The sequence below is a fragment of the Motacilla alba genome, chromosome 2 (assembly GCF_015832195.1).
Source record: "Motacilla alba alba isolate MOTALB_02 chromosome 2, Motacilla_alba_V1.0_pri, whole genome shotgun sequence".
Classification (NCBI taxonomy): Eukaryota; Metazoa; Chordata; class Aves; order Passeriformes; family Motacillidae; genus Motacilla; species Motacilla alba.
Window position 1 is genome coordinate 2,453,414 of NC_052017.1, and position 18,459 is coordinate 2,471,872.

General features: G+C 52.5%; 1 protein-coding gene across 2 annotated transcripts; it reads left to right on the forward strand.

Moving 5' to 3' along the window:
* Nucleotides 1-350: 350 nt before the first annotated feature.
* Nucleotides 351-17,336, forward strand: HHATL (hedgehog acyltransferase like). Of its 2 annotated transcripts, XM_038129535.1 has the most exons (12): nt 351-580; nt 2,373-2,523; nt 3,212-3,279; nt 4,062-4,175; nt 4,303-4,497; nt 5,557-5,766; nt 9,033-9,204; nt 10,506-10,650; nt 10,984-11,019; nt 11,695-11,896; nt 14,748-14,889; nt 16,178-17,336. In XM_038129535.1, the coding sequence occupies exons 2-12, from the start codon at nt 2,418-2,420 to the stop codon at nt 16,300-16,302; spliced, it is 1,515 nt and encodes a 504-aa protein (XP_037985463.1). In that variant the 5' UTR covers nt 351-580; nt 2,373-2,417; the 3' UTR covers nt 16,303-17,336. The 2 variants fall into 2 exon arrangements, with proteins under 2 accessions (XP_037985463.1, XP_037985464.1); XM_038129536.1 differs by lacking the exon at nt 351-580 and having other exon boundaries at nt 2,395-2,523; nt 3,216-3,279.
* Nucleotides 17,337-18,459: the final 1,123 nt, after the last annotated feature.

Below are 18,459 nucleotides of genomic sequence, written 5' to 3' on the forward strand. Positions count from 1 at the left end.
GCTGCAGCCTCCGAGCCTCGCTTAGATTTAAACACTGCCCAAGCCGAGTAGGAATGACACTTCCTTTTGGCTCCGTGCCTCAGTTTCCCCATCCCCACGCAGTGATATCTTTTTTGGAACAAGGTGATGGGGGCAACCCCTCCCTTGCAGGGCTAGAAGTGGGGATCCAACCCCCCCCTGAAGGGAGCCGGTCCCTGCCTGGTGCTGCCGTGCCCCGGGGCTCGCAGGGCCGGCTCCCCTGGCTCGGGGTGAGCTTTGGCAGCCAGCACGGGTCCTCTCAGCAGCTGCCGTGACAGACAGCTCCCGAGCCACCCCCCTCTGCAGTGCTGCTCTAAAATAAAAATACCTCCCGCCTGCTCCGCTCCACTCCCAGCCAAACTTCCTCCAGGGGCAAGGTGGGGGACGGCAGCCCAAAAACACCCCTGCCCCCCTCCCCGAGGCGGGCTGAGAGATGCTGTAGGGCAGATCAGCCGCCCCCAAACCCTCGGAAGTTGTCCCCTCTCCCTTGTCCCCCTCCTGTCCCCATCGCGCTGCCGGACGCTGGATCCCCGACCCTCGCCCGCTCCCCCCGGGGCTCAAGGTCAGTAGCGGGGAGCGATGCGGGGCTGGGGGGGCCACGCTGCGGCTGGTGACACTCTGCTCCCGCACCTCGGGGCTGGCTGTCCCCGCTGCGTGTCCCCAGCTCCCGGCCGGGGGCCGGGGAGGGAGCGGGGTGGTGAGGATGGTGATGGTGAGGATGATGAGGATGATGCTGCCCTGCGGCCGCTCGGAGCTGCGGGGGGCTCTGCTGGCACCCCCCAAACCTTCCCGGGCACCCCGGGAGAGATCAGGAGTTAAAATCATCTCAGGGGTCCCCCGCCAGCCCCCGAGGTTGGTCACCGCTCCTCGCCAAAGAAGGAAAAAAAAAATAAAATAAAATAAAAAGAAGCTTTGGAAGCTTTGGAGAGGAGGGGGGAAAAGCTTTTCGCAGGCACCTCCGTGCGCGCCCTCCCGCCGCAAGGGCACCGCAGCGCGGGGGCAGCGCCTGCCCGCAGCGGCCCCGCACCGGCACTGGCCGCGGGGCCAGCCCCGACATTCCACCCGGAGGAACCCGAAATTCCACCCGGATAAACCCGAAATTCCGCCCGGAGGAACCCGAAATTCCGCCCGGGATGAGCTCGAAATTCCGCCCGGGAGGAACCCGAAATTCCACCCGGGATGAACCCGAAATCCTGCCGGGATGAACCCAAAATTCCACCCGGGATGAACCCGAAATCCTGCCAGGGATGAACCCGAAATTCCTCCCGGAGGAACCCAAAATTCCACCCGGGATGAACCCGAAATCCTGCCGGGATGAACCCGAAATTCCACCCGGAGGAACCTGAAATTCCACCCGGGATGTACCCGAAATCCTGCCAGGGGTGAACCCGAAATTCCCCCCGGGAAACGCGTTTGGTCCACGCCGGGGCGAGACGGGGTCACCCCGCATCGCTGCCAAGTACCTCCCCCACCCCCCGCTTAAAAACCTCGGCGACCAAAGAAAAAAATAAACGCTTAAAATGAAAGGGATAATTTTAATAATATTTTAATTTTTATACATTTAATAACCGCAGAAGCTTTTGCGGAGCAGATGCCGGAGCAGAGGGTGACCGGGCGCCTTTTGCGCCTTAATCCCTTCAGCGCTCTCAGCGGTGGTGGCGGGGAGGGGGTGCCAGCACCGGGGGTGTCCCTGTCCCCTGTCCCCGTCCCCCGCATCCCGCCTGCTCCCGTTCGGCAGCTGCCGGCCACTCAGCCGGGGAGGCTGCGGAGCTGCAAGGCACGTCGCGCCGAGGTTAATTAACCTCGGAGGAGTAATTAGCCCTAGGGCTAATTGCTGCTGATGCCGCCGGGGGGCTCAGCCGTGTCTGCGGGGTCCTAAAGGCTCCAGGCAGGGGAAATTTGGGATCACGGGGCTTTGGGAGCCCCCCGAGAGCCGGAGGTTGGGCAAGGTGAGCGGGGAGGGGGGGAACCCATCGCGTCCCCTCCATCGGGGGTGTCTCTGTGCTCCGTCCTGGATCCCCTCCACGGATCCAAGCAGGAATTAGAGCTGGGGACATCCGAGACACGCCGGAGGAAACCCATCCTGGAGCGGCTCTGAACATCAGGATAATGGGAAGAACCCCTCATCAGGAACACCTGGCCCCAAATCCCGGCTCCCGGGTGGGGTTTGCAGGAACCTCTTTGCACCTGAGTTGTGCCCCAGGTGTGAGCCTCTCCTCCTCCCCTTCAGCCTTCAGGGGAGCCCACAAGGCAGAGTTGGGGGTGAGCAGCAGGAATTTAGGGCGTTGGAGGGACAGGAGGGCAGGTGAGCTCTCATCCCCATTTTTCATCCCTCTCCTCTCTCCCTTCCCCAGGTGTGGATCCCTCCCTGGTGCCGGCCGGGGCTGTGACCTGCCCCCATGGGGGTTAAGGCGATGCTGCCCAGCTACGAGCTGGGCTTTTACGCCCTCGTGGTGACCTGTGCCGTGCTCTACAGCGGCAGCGGCATCTTCGAGGCGTCCCGAGGTAACGCTGCCCCCGCATCCCGGGAGAGGGGGCATTGGGTGTCAGGCGCCTGCTTTTACAGCTGCTGATTCCACCGGCAGATCCCTGGCTTTGCTGTTACAGAAAACAGCTTGGAAATCCTTTTTAAAGGGATTTTTGTCTCTTTGTCCCTGTTTCCACTGCTCAGGGTAAGAGGCTGTGGGGTGTCACAGGTCTCCAGGTAGTGCCACACCAGGCAACCACCACCACCCTGCCTACACAAGGCTAATATTTTTGGTTTTTTGTTTTGTTTTGGTTTTTTTGTTTTGTTTTTGTTTGCTTTATTTTGTTTTGTTTTGGGTTTTTGTTTTTGTTTTTGTTTTTTTTTTTTTTTTTAGTTGGTTTGTTGGGTTTTTTCTTTGGTTTTGGCTTTTTTGTGTTTGTTTGATTTTTTTTTTTTTTTTTTTTTTTGTTTGGAAGCCCACAAACCTGAAAACTTTATGGGATCAGCCAGGCAATGTGTAATGAGAAAAAGGCTTTGCTGAAAATTCCTGCAGAAAGCTGCTGTCGTTCACTCTTTCGGTTGTCTGTGGCAATCAGGCACTTTTGGGGTGGGGTGTTGGAGCCCTGACGGCTCATTATCACAACGATGGAGGTCCTGGGCCTGCCTTGAACCCGGATCCTGTTTCCCAGAGCTGTTTCTCTCCCTTTAACTCTGGTTCTTTTGTAGACAGCATGAACAGAAAAGCCTTTCGGGATGGCATAAAGCCAGGCTGGCACTACTTTGGCAGGAAGATGGTGAGTGAGGAAGGGCTTGGGCTTTCCTAGCTAGAGACAGCCTGGTCAGTGGAGAAACAGCTGGTTTTTCTGCTACAGGCACTCTTCTGTGAAGTCCCCCTGACCTGTATTTTTCTCCCTAAAGCAGTGGGGAAAATACCAGCCCTGCTGAAGCTTTGTGAAGGCTGACCTAGAGCCGAGGCTGGACAGAGCTAAAGAATAAAGCAGGGATTTATTCCAAGGCCTCCATGGATGCACCTTGGGCAGCACAAGAGCCCAGCCAGGGCTGCACCCAAGATGAACCCAAATGGCCCCAAAATGCACGAGCGCTCCCGGGGTCTCTCCCTTGGCTCAGCTCTGCTCCATTTGCACCTTGTAGTTCATTGTCCCGTTCCAGCTTTAGCCCAGGCACTCCCACCCTGCTTGTTTTTCTCTCTGCAGCCCACGCTGTTTGTGCTCCTGGGCTGAGCTTTGGATCATTTGTCCTTGGTGCCCAGCTGGAGCAGGAATTGTTTTGTCTTCCTGCTCTGTGCAGAGAGCTCAGCATCCCCTGATGTGAACCCAGCCCCACACACTAAAGCAGCACAGAAACTGAAAAATATAAAAGCTAAAACCTGAGGCATCACTGCAGGGCTGTGGATGCTCCACTTTGTGTGTGCCGGGACAAGCGACCTCTGCACGTCCCTCCTGGGGCTTTATGTCTGAGCTAAAGTGCTCGGGAGCCCTTGGGTGGAAAATGGGAAGAAAAATCTCTAAAAGTTGTGGAGCTGGGGGCAGTAAAGTGCCTGGTGCTGCTCCTGCAGGACGTGGCTGATTTTGAGTGGGTGATGTGGTTCACCTCGTTCAGGAACATCATCATCTTCGCCCTCTCGGGACACGTCCTCTTCGGCAAGATCTGCTCCATGACCGTGCCACAGGTGAGCAGGGCTGCGGTGGCGTGGATCTGAGAGCACCAGGGGTGGCCTGGGATCTGTGGAAGGTGTTTTGGGGGATGTTCTGGGCTCAGGGCTTTCACCATGCTGACCACAGCCGCTCTCTCCCCAGCACCGGGCCGTGATGTACATGATCTACGGGGTCCTGGCTGTGCTGGGCAGCATGGGGCTGCTCTACCTGATGATCATCCTGTCCCACTGCCTGCTCCTCTACTCGGTGGCCCTGGCCAAGCAGAAGTGGCTCTGCTACGTGGCCGGGCTCTGCTGCCTCGCCTCCTTCAAGGTGGAGCCCTTTGGCTCGTGGCAGGTGGGTGCTGTCCCGGCCGTGTGTCTGCCTCCTTTCCAGCCCTCTGGTGTCCATCTCCTCGGGGTCATCCCCCGGGAGGGCTCCTGGGGCAGCCCCAGGCCCTGGCCTGCAGCAGAGCTCTCACAGCCTTTTAGAGGGAAGGGACTGTTGAGGTGTGAGCTTGGGAGCAATCCCACAGTGTCCATGTCATGTTTTGGTGGCTTCATGCTGTTCCAGAACAAAGGACATCTGAGTCCTTCTTGCTGTCCAGGCAGCAATTTGTCAGCCTGTTGCCTGTGGCTGCCCCGTGCCTCAGTTTCCCCAGCTGTAACACAGAGCTGAGATGGATTCAGTGATGCCCAACTCTTAGGTCACAGCCTAGCTAAGATTTTATCTCACTGGTGGATGGAGAGAAGCCCAGGAAGGACTTTATAAAAATATTCAGTCCCTCTTCAGGACATTGCTCTCTCTCCCTGCCTCCAAAGATGGGTTCCCTCCCTCTCCATCAACCCCGTGCTGGCTCTGCTCTACTCTGTGGGGACACCTGTGACAGGGTGACATTGCCACCCAGACCAAAGCTGTGTGACCAACAGCTGCTTGGTGACACGGCCAAGAGGATCTACCACTTCCTGACTGCTCTGAGCTGCAGGAGCCAGCTGGGAAATCGAGCCCCAGTTTTCTCTTTCCAGCTCATTAACTTCAGAGACAATTGGTGTCACAGCATAATTAGAGGTTTTCCTTGAACTGAAAACTCAACTGGCAGAGGTCAGGGTTAGAGGAGATGTTAGGAAAAAACTCCTCACTGTGAGGGTGGAAAAGGGGCCCTGGCACAGGGTGCCCAGAGAAGCTGTGGCTGATCCCTGGATCCCTGGAAGTGCCCAAGGCCAGGCTGGATGGGGTTTGGAGCAGCCTGGGACAGCGGGAGGTGTCCCTGCCATGGCAGGGGTGGCACTGGATGGGCTTGAGTGTCCCCCCCAGCCACACAATTGCCTGCTGCCCCAGGAGTGGTGTCCCCCCCAAAGCGAGGCAGCACAGAAGGGACACCAGGTTCCTGGGGGTAACTCTCTGTTTCTTGCCCAGAGTGGGTTTGTGACGGGAGCTTTTGATCTCCAAGATGTCCTTTTCTACGGAGGGTGCACCTTCACCATCATGCGCTGCATGAGCTTCGCCCTGGAGAGCTCCGAGAAGGAAGAGGGCATCTACTCCATCTTCGACCTCCTCAAGTACAACTTCTACCTCCCCTTCTTCTTCTTCGGGCCTGTCATGACGTTTGACCAGTTCCACGCCCAGGTGAGTGATCCTGAGGCCAGGCTGGAGCAGGATTTCTCTCCAGAATTTATTTGCTTGGGATCAATGTTTTCCAAAACCCTAACTTGTCCACAGTGAAGATGCAAGTGGCTGTAGAACTTCTTGTGGTCACCTCTGTGGCTGTGCATTTTTGTGGGGAAGAGCATAAACTGATGGATTTTTAAGCTTCTTTTTTGGGGTTTTTTTGGCCTTTTTCACTGACCAGTTCACAATGGAAGATCTTGCTGTGATGTCCTTGCTCCCTGGGCATCTGCACTGCTCTATGCCTCAGTTTCCTTGTGCTGTAACCCCAGTGCCTTCATGGTGAGGGCCACACATGGGGCCTCTGCATGCTGTGACAACAAGGACATTTCTGTCTCCCATTTCTATCCTGCTGCTTCACCCAGGGAGCAGGAGCTTCCAGGGATGGCTTGTGTGTCTTTAGAGCAAGTTATTTCTCAGGAAATAAATAAGACTGGGTGGAAGGCTGAGCTCCAGCAAAATGATGAAGTTCCCCGATGCCCCAAATCTTTGCCTGTTCCACACAACCAAGGGAGATTTTGGATAAGCAGACTCCAATCAGAACAGGAAAACACCAGCAGAAGCCTGGGCTGGGACCTCTGGAGCTGTTCTACAGTCCAAGATCAAGGAAACCAGCAGTGCTGTGTCCCCCCTTACTCTTCCCACCTCAACCTCCTTCTGCACCAAGGATCAGCCTTGGCCACCAAAGCAGTGGGGAGATGCTGGCAAAGGGAGGTGTTCGGTCAGCAGTGATGCTGTGGAGGATTCCCACCACCACCTCTGGTTCCTTCTGCAGAAGAACAGCTACACTGAGTTTATGGACCCAAACTGATGCCTGGGTACAAGAATGTTTTGGAAAAACATTTGTGGATTCAGAAGAAAAACCAGCCCAGAGCAAGGGAGAGCAGCCAGAGCCTCACGGTGAGGAGAAGGCTGAAGACCCACCAGCACAGCACCTTCTCTCACACGTGGAGCTGGCTTTGGTTGCCTAAGAAAGGCTTTGCACTGGGATGTTTCCTCCAGGATGAGCTATGATCCCAGTCCTGCTCCTTGCCTGCTCTTCACCTGTGGAATTAACAACTTCATGGTGCCTCTTAAAAGGAACAAGAGCCCTCAGTCTTACTGGACATGTTAAAAATGATTTTTAGAGCATTGGACCCTGAAGATCAAAAGGTCAGCTCTGGTGTCCCCATCAGGGGTGCAGCCAGGTACCTACAAATGGGGACATGAAGCTCCTCGTGTCTCCAACACCTGAACTCCCACTGCTCCTGCAGAGCTGCATCCAGGGGCAGTTTTATTTCCTGCTCCTTTGCACAACCCCAAACCAGGCTATCTAAAGCCACTTAATGAGCAGCTCTCCTCTCTGCTGCCTCAAACCCCAAAGGCACAAGGATTAAGTCCCCAAGCCCTTTCCCCTGCCCCGGCCAGGGGTCCTGGCTTGGCCTGGCCACCACTGCCATCTCCTGGCTACATCCCCCCTGCACTGCTGGAGCTGTGGCTGGCTGCAGAGGTGAATTCTTGCTTGCCCAGGAGCAATTAGGGCAGGAGGCAGATGGAACCCTTCCCCAGGGTGGGGCGTATGGCCCCGCTAGAGATTGGATCTTTCCCTTTGGATCCTACTGGTCCTACATCCTGGTGGAGCTCTTGCATCCCTGTGTGAGATGGGAACTCATCTGTACCAGGGCTTGGCCAGCCAAACTTGGGTGGAGAAGCATCTTCCTTACTGAGATCAAGGGAGCAAATCTCCCTTTCTAGGGGTGGCAGTGTCAGTGACACAGCCCTGATCCCAAGGGGGTGGTGACCAAGTGCTGGCACCACACACACATGTGAGGATGAGAGGAAACCACCTCAAGTTGCACCAGGGCAGGTTTAGACAGGATAACAGGAATAATTTCTTCAAGGAAAAGATTGTTAAGCATTGGAACAGGCTCTCCAGAGCAGTGCTAGAGCCACCATCCCTGGAGGTATTTCAAAGATGTGTAGATGTGGCACTTGGGGACAGGGTTTAGTGCTGGGTTAATGGTTGGACTCAATGATCTTGATGGATTTTTCCAGCCTAAGCCATTCTGTGATTCCTTGGAAGGAGGGTTCTGTGTCCTCCCCCACATCCCCATGCCAGACCCTGTCCTCCCTCAGCTCAGGGTCCAGCGACCTCTTTGTATCCTCAAAGCACCTGGTACTTAACAGGCACAAAGAAAAAGCTGGCAAAGGCTTTAATTCTCAGGAATCATCTGGATTTGACAACTGGGCTGGTGCAGCAGCCTGTGGATTATGCAGGGAGAGCTCCCACCTCTTGCAGGGAATAAAGGGGAAGTAATAAACATAAGAGGATTTTGGATACAGCAGCGATTTTACGGCGATGCGGGGAAGCAAGGACAGGGCTCTGCCCCGTGTAATCCTGAGAGCTCTCTGGTGATGTTTATGTGACAACTAGCAGAGATGTGACAGCTCCTGGAGGCAAACCCCGGACCCTGTTTGTGCAAGACACAGCAGAGATGAAATCCCCATCAATCAGGTCCCACCAATTCAGGACAGCCCCTCGGGCAAATCTCCCTCTCATTTACAGCAGGAGTCTGCAGCAGAAGCCTCAGCCATCATCAGTTCTCCTCCTCCCAAATGACCCTGGACAAAAATACAGCAGGCCCTGGCAGAGCTGTCAGGTTGGGATTCCAACCCTGGAATCCATCCAGGAGATGTGATGGGTGCAAGCATTTGCTCCCTCTTAGTGTCTTTTGGAAGGGGTTGTCCTTAAGCAAAGTTGATTTCCTGAGCACATCGCTGCAGAAAGAGCACGAAACCCTGGGAGCTCCCTGGTCAGAGTGGATTTCACCCCACCTGGCGTCCCTGAGGACAGCCAGGCCTTCGTGTGACCACATGCCTGCTCTGCTGGGAAAGCCCTGGGAAGAGCAGGGTGATGCAGTAGGGACATCCCTGCTGTCCTGAGCCCTGCTGTGGGTGGGACATGTCCTGTTCCTTGTGGATGTGCTCACCTGAGCCAGCCCTTGGGTGTTCCTCAGTCAGTGGAAATTTGGGCCACGTAGTCCATGGTGTGACCTCTAAAGGAGACTCTAAAGGATGGTCCACAGTGTGACCTCTAAAGGAGACTCTAAAGGATGGTCCACGGTGTGACCTCTAAAGGAGAATGATGAATCAATCCCTGTTTGGACCTTGACCATCCTTCTGGATGAAGGAACAATGCCCATCCTGTCCCTGGGCTCAGCCCTGTCCCCGTTTGTCCCTCCCTGCAGGTGAGCACCCGGGAGCTGAGGCGCAAGGACGACGAGATGAAGAGCATCCGTGTCAATGCCCTGCTCCACGTGGGGGCCATCGTGGCTGTGGACATCTTCTTCCACTTCTTCTACATCCTCACCCTCCCTTCTGACCTGAAGTTCGTGAACCGCCTCTCGGACTGGTCCTTGGGTGAGTGGCTGTGCTTGGGCACCTCCACCCCTGTTCTCAGCTCCAAGGCAGTGGGGAGGGATCCAGATCTCCATCCACCCCCTTGAGAGGCTTTGGGAATGCCTGTGTTGGACAGGTTTGCATAAAAAACCCCTCATCCTCATGCTGGCCACACACAGAGCTGGGTTGGGCGGACCTGGAAGGCACATGGTGCTGGTCTGGCCTTTTCACAGTGTAAATTGTTTAGTTTGGGGTTTAGGAAGCTGAGCACCAAGGTATTTTTGTTACCTTTGGACTGTGAGGGAGCTCAGCACCTCTAAAATAATCAGCAGGACACAGCAAACCACGTGCAGCAATGCAAAGCCTGCTTGCATGTAAGGAAAGTTGTCCATAGAGTGGTCAAACACTGGGAGAGGTGCCCAGAGAGGTTATGGATTGTCCCAAAAGAGTATTCAACACTTACATGGACAACTCCAGGGCAAGGTAATCTCTACCTAAAGATGGGAGTTCTCCAAGCATGGCTGGGCTAGAGACCTCCAGAAGACAAATGCCCAGGATAAGTGATGGGGGCAGCACTGGCCTTCAGCTGGCAGCTGCATGGAGGGCTCCAGATTATCAAATCCATGTCTGATGGCAGCGTTTCAGGCACTACCACACAGCAGAGGCCAAGCAGGTGCTGGAGGAGACTCCTGTCTCTCCAGAGTGGCAGCTCGAGGCCAGGATAAAATCCTAATGCAGCTGGAGTGGCACTAACGTGGATTTAGGGTGTCCCAAGAGCCCTGGCTAGATGGATCCCATGTTATTCCAGAAGGAGAAGAGCTCATCTGGCTGTACTGACCATGGTGGGAGCATCCCTTAATCTGGGAGTGGGATCCCACCAACACAGGGGCATTTTAGCAGCTCTTTGCAGAGGCATTTGAAATCTTTAGTAGCTGTCCCTGCAGGGCTTGCTTCCCAGTGCCAGACACCTCTCTAAGTCAGAGGTTCTGACCCTGGCTCTGCTGTAGCATGGACGTCCATGATCAGAGGGAGCAGGGGTTGGGGGGAATTTTGATGGAGATGCCAATAAAAGCTCAGAGGGCAGACCTAAGAACTGCTTAGCAAGCCTCAGAGGGAAGGCACAATGATGGAATAAATGACTGTATAAACAGAATTTCTTGGACTACTAAGAACAATAAGCAGTTTGCTCCCTCATACCCCAAGAAGAAATTGTCCTTTGGTTCAAGCCTCTTAAAAAGCTTAGTTTTAAAATATTTGCTCTGCAGAAATCCTGATACATTCCGCGTTGCTTTTCCCCGTTTGACTCCCATTTTTTACTCCAGCTGGCCTGGCCTACTCCAATTTGGTGTATGACTGGGTGAAAGCTGCTGTCATGTTTGGGGTCATCAACACCATCGCCAGACTGGACCACCTGGACCCACCCCAGCCTCCAAAATGCATCACCATGCTCTACATCTTTGCTGAAACGTGAGTGCCCTGAATGAAGAGTGTTTGAGCAGGACAGGACCTGTGTGGAGGGGAGGACACCGGGGCTGTTCTGGGCAGCTGGTCTGAGAGCTGGAGACCACCTGAAACCATAGCCTAGACCTGGCCAGAACCCAGGGAAATATTCTTAGGTGGGGAGATAAGGAGAAAAGTTAAACCACGTCTCTAGTGGCATCTGTCCAAGAAAGGAGCCTGGAGGATTTCTGTGAGCAAGGTCCAAGATGTGCCTTGCCAGGGGATTGGGTGTTTTCTGTGTTTCAACAGGTTTTTATTGTCACTGTGTGTTGTAACATGTTCTTATAATCTTATTTTTAGGCATTTTGACAGAGGGATTAATGACTGGCTGTGCAAGTAAGTGTCCAACCAACCACCTCTAGTCTGGTTCAGGGTCTTCCCTTCCATCCCAGAGCAATGAAGTATCACACGCTGTGCATCCCAAAGCTGGGGTGTCCTCTCTTCTGGATAAATCCCACTATTTGCTCTGTTTAGCCCCAAACCCACTGAATTAATTGCACAAAGAACAGCCCCCTCCTCCAAAGTTGGGAATAAAGGAGCGCTGTCCCAAAATCCCTTTAAGTCTGGTGGGTTTAGGGCTCCCTCAGAGGAGGAAGAGCCAGCTCCACATTTCTCCAGGAGGAAAGGGAAACTGAGTACCGTAGCTCCATCTGCATCTTCCTCAGCCCTTCAGCTCCCTTCATCCATGAGTTCACACCAGCAAACATCTACTGAGGGGAGTGGTGGCTGCTTTGTGGTAAAATCCTGAGCACCAGCAAGTCTGAGAGACCCCAAGTTTTACCTGCCAGAGCGGGGAAGGTGGATATTTTGTCCTTGAGTATTTACAGGTTTGTAGGAACACAAGTCCCAAGCAGCTGAGGCCCAACAAAAATCAGTTTATTGCCAGAACATCCCTCCTGTTTTACTGGGATGTTCTGGACTGACCTGTCTGTGAGGAGCTTGGGAAAATAAAACCCCAGAGGGATCTCCTGGACTACAGGAGATCATACACGTACCTTCCCTGGCTTTTAGGTACGTGTATGACCACATTGGAGAGAACCACGACAACATCCTGAAGGAGCTGGTGGCCAGCATCACCACCTTTGCCATCACCACGCTGTGGCTGGGGCCCTGCGAGGTCGTTTACATCTGGTCCCTCGTCAACTGCTTCGGCCTCAACTTCGAGCTCTGGGTGCAGAAGTTCTTCCAGCTGGGGCCCTTTGCCAAGCTGGAGGTGAGGTGATGGGGAGAGCTCCAGGGGGCTGGGAAATATCTGTGCCTGGAGGGAGCTGACAGTGGGTTGTAGGGGTCAGGTTTTTGGCTGAGGAGGAAGAGCAGAATCCCCGAGGATGCCATGGGGCTCCATGGCCTGGCCTCCTGCCTGGACACCTGGAGGTCTTTCCTGCGGCCTTCAAAATCATGGAATCATTAAGGCTGGAAAAGACCAGCACGTCCAGCTGTCTTTTGCCCTTTTGCCTCCTCTCTGGGATCACTCTGGGACAGTGGAAGGTGTCCCTGCCCATGGCAGGGGGTGGAATGGATGATCCTTAAGATCCCTTCCAACCCAAACCCTTCCATGTGTCTGTGATCCTACAATTCCCATGAAGCTGTGTCTAACATCTTGTCCCTACCCAGGGGACCCACCCAGGGCCCCAGCACCATCACCACCATGTCCACCACTAAACCACATCCTTAAGTGCTGTATCCGTGGGGATTTTTGGAACATTTCCAGGGATGGTGACGTCCCTGGATAATCCTTGGGATCAGCTACTGAGCTGTGCAAGGGAGGCACAGTCCTGGTGCTCTGTGTCCCTTCATTCCATGCACTTTGTCACCCACCCAGAGCAAACAAACTCCTGCCCCTGTGCTGCTTCACAGGGAATTCAGATTGGGGTGGAAATTCCAGAGGGAAAACAGAGGTGCAAGAGAAGCAGGAATGCATCTCCAATGAGGCATCAAAGTGCCAAAGATGGACACAAAATATGAGATATCTGTCAATATCTGTCCTTGGGAATACGTCTGTGCATATGGGGGATATTCTGTGGGGAATATCCGGATTCTATGGGGAAATGTTCATATATTTCCATATGGGATTAATTTGTTCTTCTTGTTCCACAGAGCATCTTGGCGTTCTCAGTGGTTTTGATCTCATTTCTTTTAAAATCAAGTGTTTGGATGCTAGAACAAATTATTTTTAAAACAGTCCAAAGCTTTGAGCCCTGTCTTTGTTTGGGACCAAGGTGTCTCAGGGACATACTGGAAAAAAAATCTTTAAAACTTCCACCCTGGAAACAGTTATCTTCCTGTTGGAACCCAAAGTACAAGAAACTCTCAGAACTTTAAACCTGTAAACCCAAGGTTAGAATTAAACCCAAGATTTAATCTGAAACCTTAAATACTAAAACCAAAAATATAAATTTAAAATTTAAAATAAAACTGTGTTAAACTAAATTTAAAAAAATCAAAGCTTTAAAATTTAAAATATAAAAAAGTAAAATAGCTACAAAAATTAAATTCAATGCTACAAATTTATATAAAATCATATATATTCAATATATATTTATATAATTATATAAAATTATAATTTATATATCATTATATAATTTTTTATATTATATAAATGCATAATGTATAATTTATAATTATTTATAATTTATATATCATTATATGTATCAATTAACTAAAAAACCACTATAACACAAAGCCACACAACAAAATATTTAAAAATTAAATCAAGACCATAAATATCCTTATTAACAATATTTTGTCAATCAATAACTCCCTAAATTTTATAATTAAAAATCTTATAACCTTTCAAACCATATTATAACAATGTAAACCAAAGTTACTCTTCCTACCTATAAAAAATTAAATATTGATATAAAATATATAAACCACATCAATATAAAAATAAAAAATATATTTTAAAAAACATATCATCAAAATAAAATAAAAATAAATAGAAATCTATAAAAATATAAATAAATATATAAATTATACAGCTTATATTAAAAAAAATAAAGCACATCATCAAAACCAATTCAAAAATCCCATCTCAAATTCCTTCCACAACCCCTCGCAAATAAATCATCACATGTTCCTTATTTCTTTTTCCACAATTCAAATCCTGGAATCCTAAATTAGTTAAAGATCTCTTTTGAATAAAAACCGTGGAGAGCAATCCTCCCGTTTGCTCTGCTGGTTGAACTCCTAATCAGATTAGGGCTCTCAAGGCGGTGAAATCCCTTCCCTGCAGCCCCACAATTCCCAGCCCTAAGTAGCCTGGGGGCTCACCGTGCTCTTTGAAGGCTGCTGTGACTCCTTCCCTGCTCCTCTCCCAGCAGCTGATCCTGGAGATTATGTGCCACTGACAATTCCACTCTGCTGCTGTCATTGGTTTTCAGCGTTTTTTTTTTTTTTTTCTTTTAATTCCTAAAAAACTATTTTTACCAGGAGCCAGGAGTGATTTGCATGTAGCGCTAATAATAATCCTGAGATACAACAGATTCTTCTGCCTTGAGGAGGGGCAAGAGGTGGGGAAAGCAGGGCTCAACCATTTCATTTCAAAGAGGCTCTGAGAGAGCTGGAGAAGGACTTGTGACAAGGATGTGGAGGGACAGGACAAGGAGAAATGGGTTTAAACTGACAGAGGGCAGGGTTAGATGGGATCATGGGAAAGAATTCTTCCCTGTGAGGGTGGGCAGGCCCTGGCACAGCAAAGCTGTGGCTGCCCCTGGATCCCTGGAAGTGCCCAAGGCCAGGCTGGATGGGGCTTGGATCACTCTGGGACAGTGGGAGGTGTCCCTGCACAAGGCAGGGGGTGGAATGGATGATCCTTAAGATCCCTTCCAACCCAAACCCTTCCATGTGTCTGTGATCCTACAATTCCCATGAAGCTGTGTCTAACATCTTGTCCCTAAAGCAGCAGAGCATTTTCATCTTTTCCTTGTCCTTTTATTTCTTCATTACAGAGGCACTGAAACTGCTCTGATTTTTGCCTCCTCTCTGGGATCCCAGCTGGGGTTGCCCCAGGGATCCCCTTTCCCTTACAGACCCTTTTCCCTCTGCTCCACTCTCCTCCACAGGCCAAGCTGTCAGGAGCCATGTCTCGGCGGATCAGGGCAGCTTTTGGGGCTGTGAACTTCTGGGCCATCGTCCTCTACAACATCCTGGCCCTCAACAGCCTGGAGTTTGCCCTGCTGGTGACCAAGAGACTCCTCGTGATGGGTAAGGTGCTGCCAGCCTTCCCCACTGAGACGCCCCTGTCCGAACTGGTATGGCAGCTGAGGACTGGGATTTTGGATCCTTTTGGGTCCAAAGTGCCCTGGCTTGTGAACTGGCTGCTCCAAATATCCTTAATTCTCATGCAAAAAAGTGCAGGCAGGGGTTTCTTAGCCTCCCCAGCTCCTCGCTGAGTGTTCTGGGGTACCAGCTGCCTGCCAGGTGTGCTCGTACAGCTCCTGGCACAGCCTGAGCCTGGTTTAGCCTCCCTGGAGCACTGCAGAGGTCACGTTCACCTCCCCAAGCAGGGCTGAGTCCCTGCCTGTGAAGTGGTCCCCTTGCTGGAGAAAGGGATTGACCCCTCCTGCCTCATTCCCTGTGCTCCAGCGGACATCCTGCACCATCCGAAAGGTGTCAGGTACAAATCCTCATCCTGCAGTCTGTGCATTTCTGATCAGTGCACTGTGGCACTGTTTTGACGCCCCCTCGAGCTGCCCAGGGTATAAATAGCCATCAGGAGCCAGCAGCCCTCTCTGGGATGGGGATGGATAATGTCACATGGGGTGTGCCAGGAGTGCCTGCCCGCTGAGCTCGCTGGCTTTTGCTGGTTGCATTATTCATTGCACAGCTCCTGTTTTAGCAGGAGCAAACCCTGGGTCCGCCCCTCTGCTGTGGAGACCAGATTTGTGATTGCAAACACCGTCAGACCCTTCCAAAGAGGAGGGAGAGCTCTGGGCTCTGGTGCTGACGTAGGTGACAAAAATACGTCTTTTCCTGGGTGGACACTGTGTCCCCACGAAGTGCAGGACAAAGCTGGGGTTGATCTCAGCATCAGTGGGGCCCCAAGCTTCCAGAAGGTCACAGTGTTGAGCAACGATGGACATGGGCAGGTTCAATGGGCAGAAAGTCAACCACGATTTCTGAACTTGGGGAGCAGAGGGATTTTTGGGGGTAAGAGGGGCTCAAAACCCCTCCAGCATGTCCCCACTTAGCTGCTGTCCACTGTGCCTTGGTGAGCTCAGGCACAGCTTCACCCCAATCCAATCCTGAGGATTTCCCTCTTGGTGAAGCTGCAGGGCTGGATTAATGATGAAAAATGTCACTGGCCACCATGATCTTGTGGGACCTGAAGCTTCTTGGTGAAGCTGCAGGGCTGGATTGGTGACGAGAAATGTCACCGGCCACCATGATCTTGTGGGACCTCCCAAACCCACCTGAGAGGCAGATGTCCTCGTGAAGATTTGGCCTTGTTAGGCAGGCACAGCTGGATGACCACTCTCCCTCCCTGCCCTAGGTTTCCCCGTGAGCACCCTGTCCATCTGGTTCATCACCTACTGCGGCGTGCAGCTGATCAAGGAGCGCGAGCGCATCCTGGCCATCCAGGAGGAGGAGAAGGGGGACAAGGCAAAGGTGGAGTAGAGGAGGTACCACGGGCTTGTCCTGAAGCCTCGTGTCCCTTCCAGCCACTGCTGCCAGGCCAGGCACTGGCCCGGGCTCTCCAAGCCCTCCTGACAATCGGACTGCTGTAGCTCATCCACGTAGAAGTCACCTGGAAGGCACAGGTCACCCCCTTGCTGCAGGGAAGATTTTCCATCAGGCACAGCAGGTGTTTCACAGTCTCCCCAGGCGTGGCAGGATGCCGAGGCAGCTCCCAGGATGTTCCTTCCGTGCCAGAGCCATCGCCCTTGTTTTCCTGACCCTCTGACAGTGTGCAGGCCCAGAGATTTCACCCACAAGGCTTGGTGCACCAGCACTGGGCTCCCCCTCAGCCCATGTCTCCCAGAGGAGACTCTCCAGGCCCCACGGCTGGAGGTTTTAGGGCCCTGCACTGCTGGATCTGAGACTGCTGTGGCCACCACGACCACCCTGCTGTGACACGTGTCCTGGGACTCAAGCCAAACCCCCACCTCCGTTTTTTTACATGCCATGGACAAAGGTCTAAGCTCACATTCCTGCCCATGGCTGAGGGACAGAAGGTGCTGCAGCCACCCCTTGCTCATCTCCATCCCTTTCCTCAGCTGCCTTTGGTGTGCACAGCCCAGCTGGAGGGCTGGGAGAGCACACAGCTGAACACAATCAAAGGAGAAAAACCCCAGGTGAAGGGCAGGGATTGGGGCTGGGTGGTGGAGGGAAAGCCCATGGGAGACTCCTTGGAGAATTAGACTTTGGGAGTGTGTGAAACACAGTGCCTTGGGGAAAAGGTGGGTTTGTGACACAGAAATAGCTCTGGCTCTCTTGCACTTTAGAGTAACTCTCAGTGGCCTTATGTCTGAGTTCTGTCTGTTTGGGGCAGGATCCACACCCCTCTGCAGTGGGGTTGAGACCTTGGTGCATCCCTGTGGGGGAAGCAGGATGGGTTCCTCGCCAGCTTTCAGCTCTGCCAAAGTAATTTGTGAAGTCCCTGGTAAATGTCTCTTATTTATGTAGCCAATAAATGTTGGATAACTCTGGCACCTGCTGCTCATCCCTGTCAATGCTGCTGGCTGCAGGTGACACCCCTGGAAACACCTGGCCACCAGAGCTGAGAGGACAAGGGTCTGTTTGCAGGTCCTCGCCTGTCCCCCAAAAAGCGACACAAGACATTTGTGAGTTCAGCACAAACCCATTTGTCATCACCAGACTGAAGGCTGGGCTGCAGCTGGATTCATACTCACCTTTGATTTGACTCTGCTTTTGTACACATCTTGAGCCTATGGCCAGCAAACTGTCACCCATGTGGGTTTTGGGTCAGAAGCCAGGTTGGTTTTACTTTTGGGAGCCTGGCCAACAGTGCTGGGAGTAAGGGGCAGGTATTGTGCCTTGGTGGCATCTTGTCACATCCCTTTTTGGCACATCTGTCACTGCTGGACTTTTCATAGGTGTTTCCTGGCGTCTCCATTATTTCAGATTTACTTTTCCCATCAAACCAGCTCTGCCACCGTGTGCTTTGTGCAGGGTTGGATTCATCTCTTGCCCTCCGTAGGGGTGTCCTTGCACAGGTGGCACCTCCCTGAGGTGCTGGCACCAAGGGCTCTGTCACTGTGGTGGCTCAGCTCGGGTCTGTGGCTGCCTGGGAGGGCAGAGTCACCTCCCAGTGTCCAAGTGGGTGACTCACATGGCAAAGCCCAGTGACTCTGCACTGCCCTCCTGACTTGGATACTTCAGGACAGAAAATAGCCCATTCACTAAGAGTCTATATTTACCCAGCAGCTGCATCTGCTGAAGCTGCCAGAAGGAGCTAATCTTAGACACCAACCCAGCCACTGATCTGTTAGAGACAGTTCACGGGAGAATTTGGGCTTTGCCCTCCTTTTCCAGCAGCTATCCCTTCAGCTTTTGCTGCTCGGGCAAGCCCAGGAGGTCTGAGCCCCCTGGTGCTGTCTCAACCAGCTCAGCCTTGCACAGGACACCCTCAGCCTCACTGAAATGCCTCTGTAGGATGGGATTTATCCTCTGCTCATCTCTCATCTCATCTGCTCTGATTATTGCCTGCCCCTTCATAAAACTCTAGCAAGAAAAGCAATTTTTTATTGTAATTACAAATCCCACTTAATAGCCTTACACTGGGCGCTTTCTTGTTCAGCCTGACATGGCTGA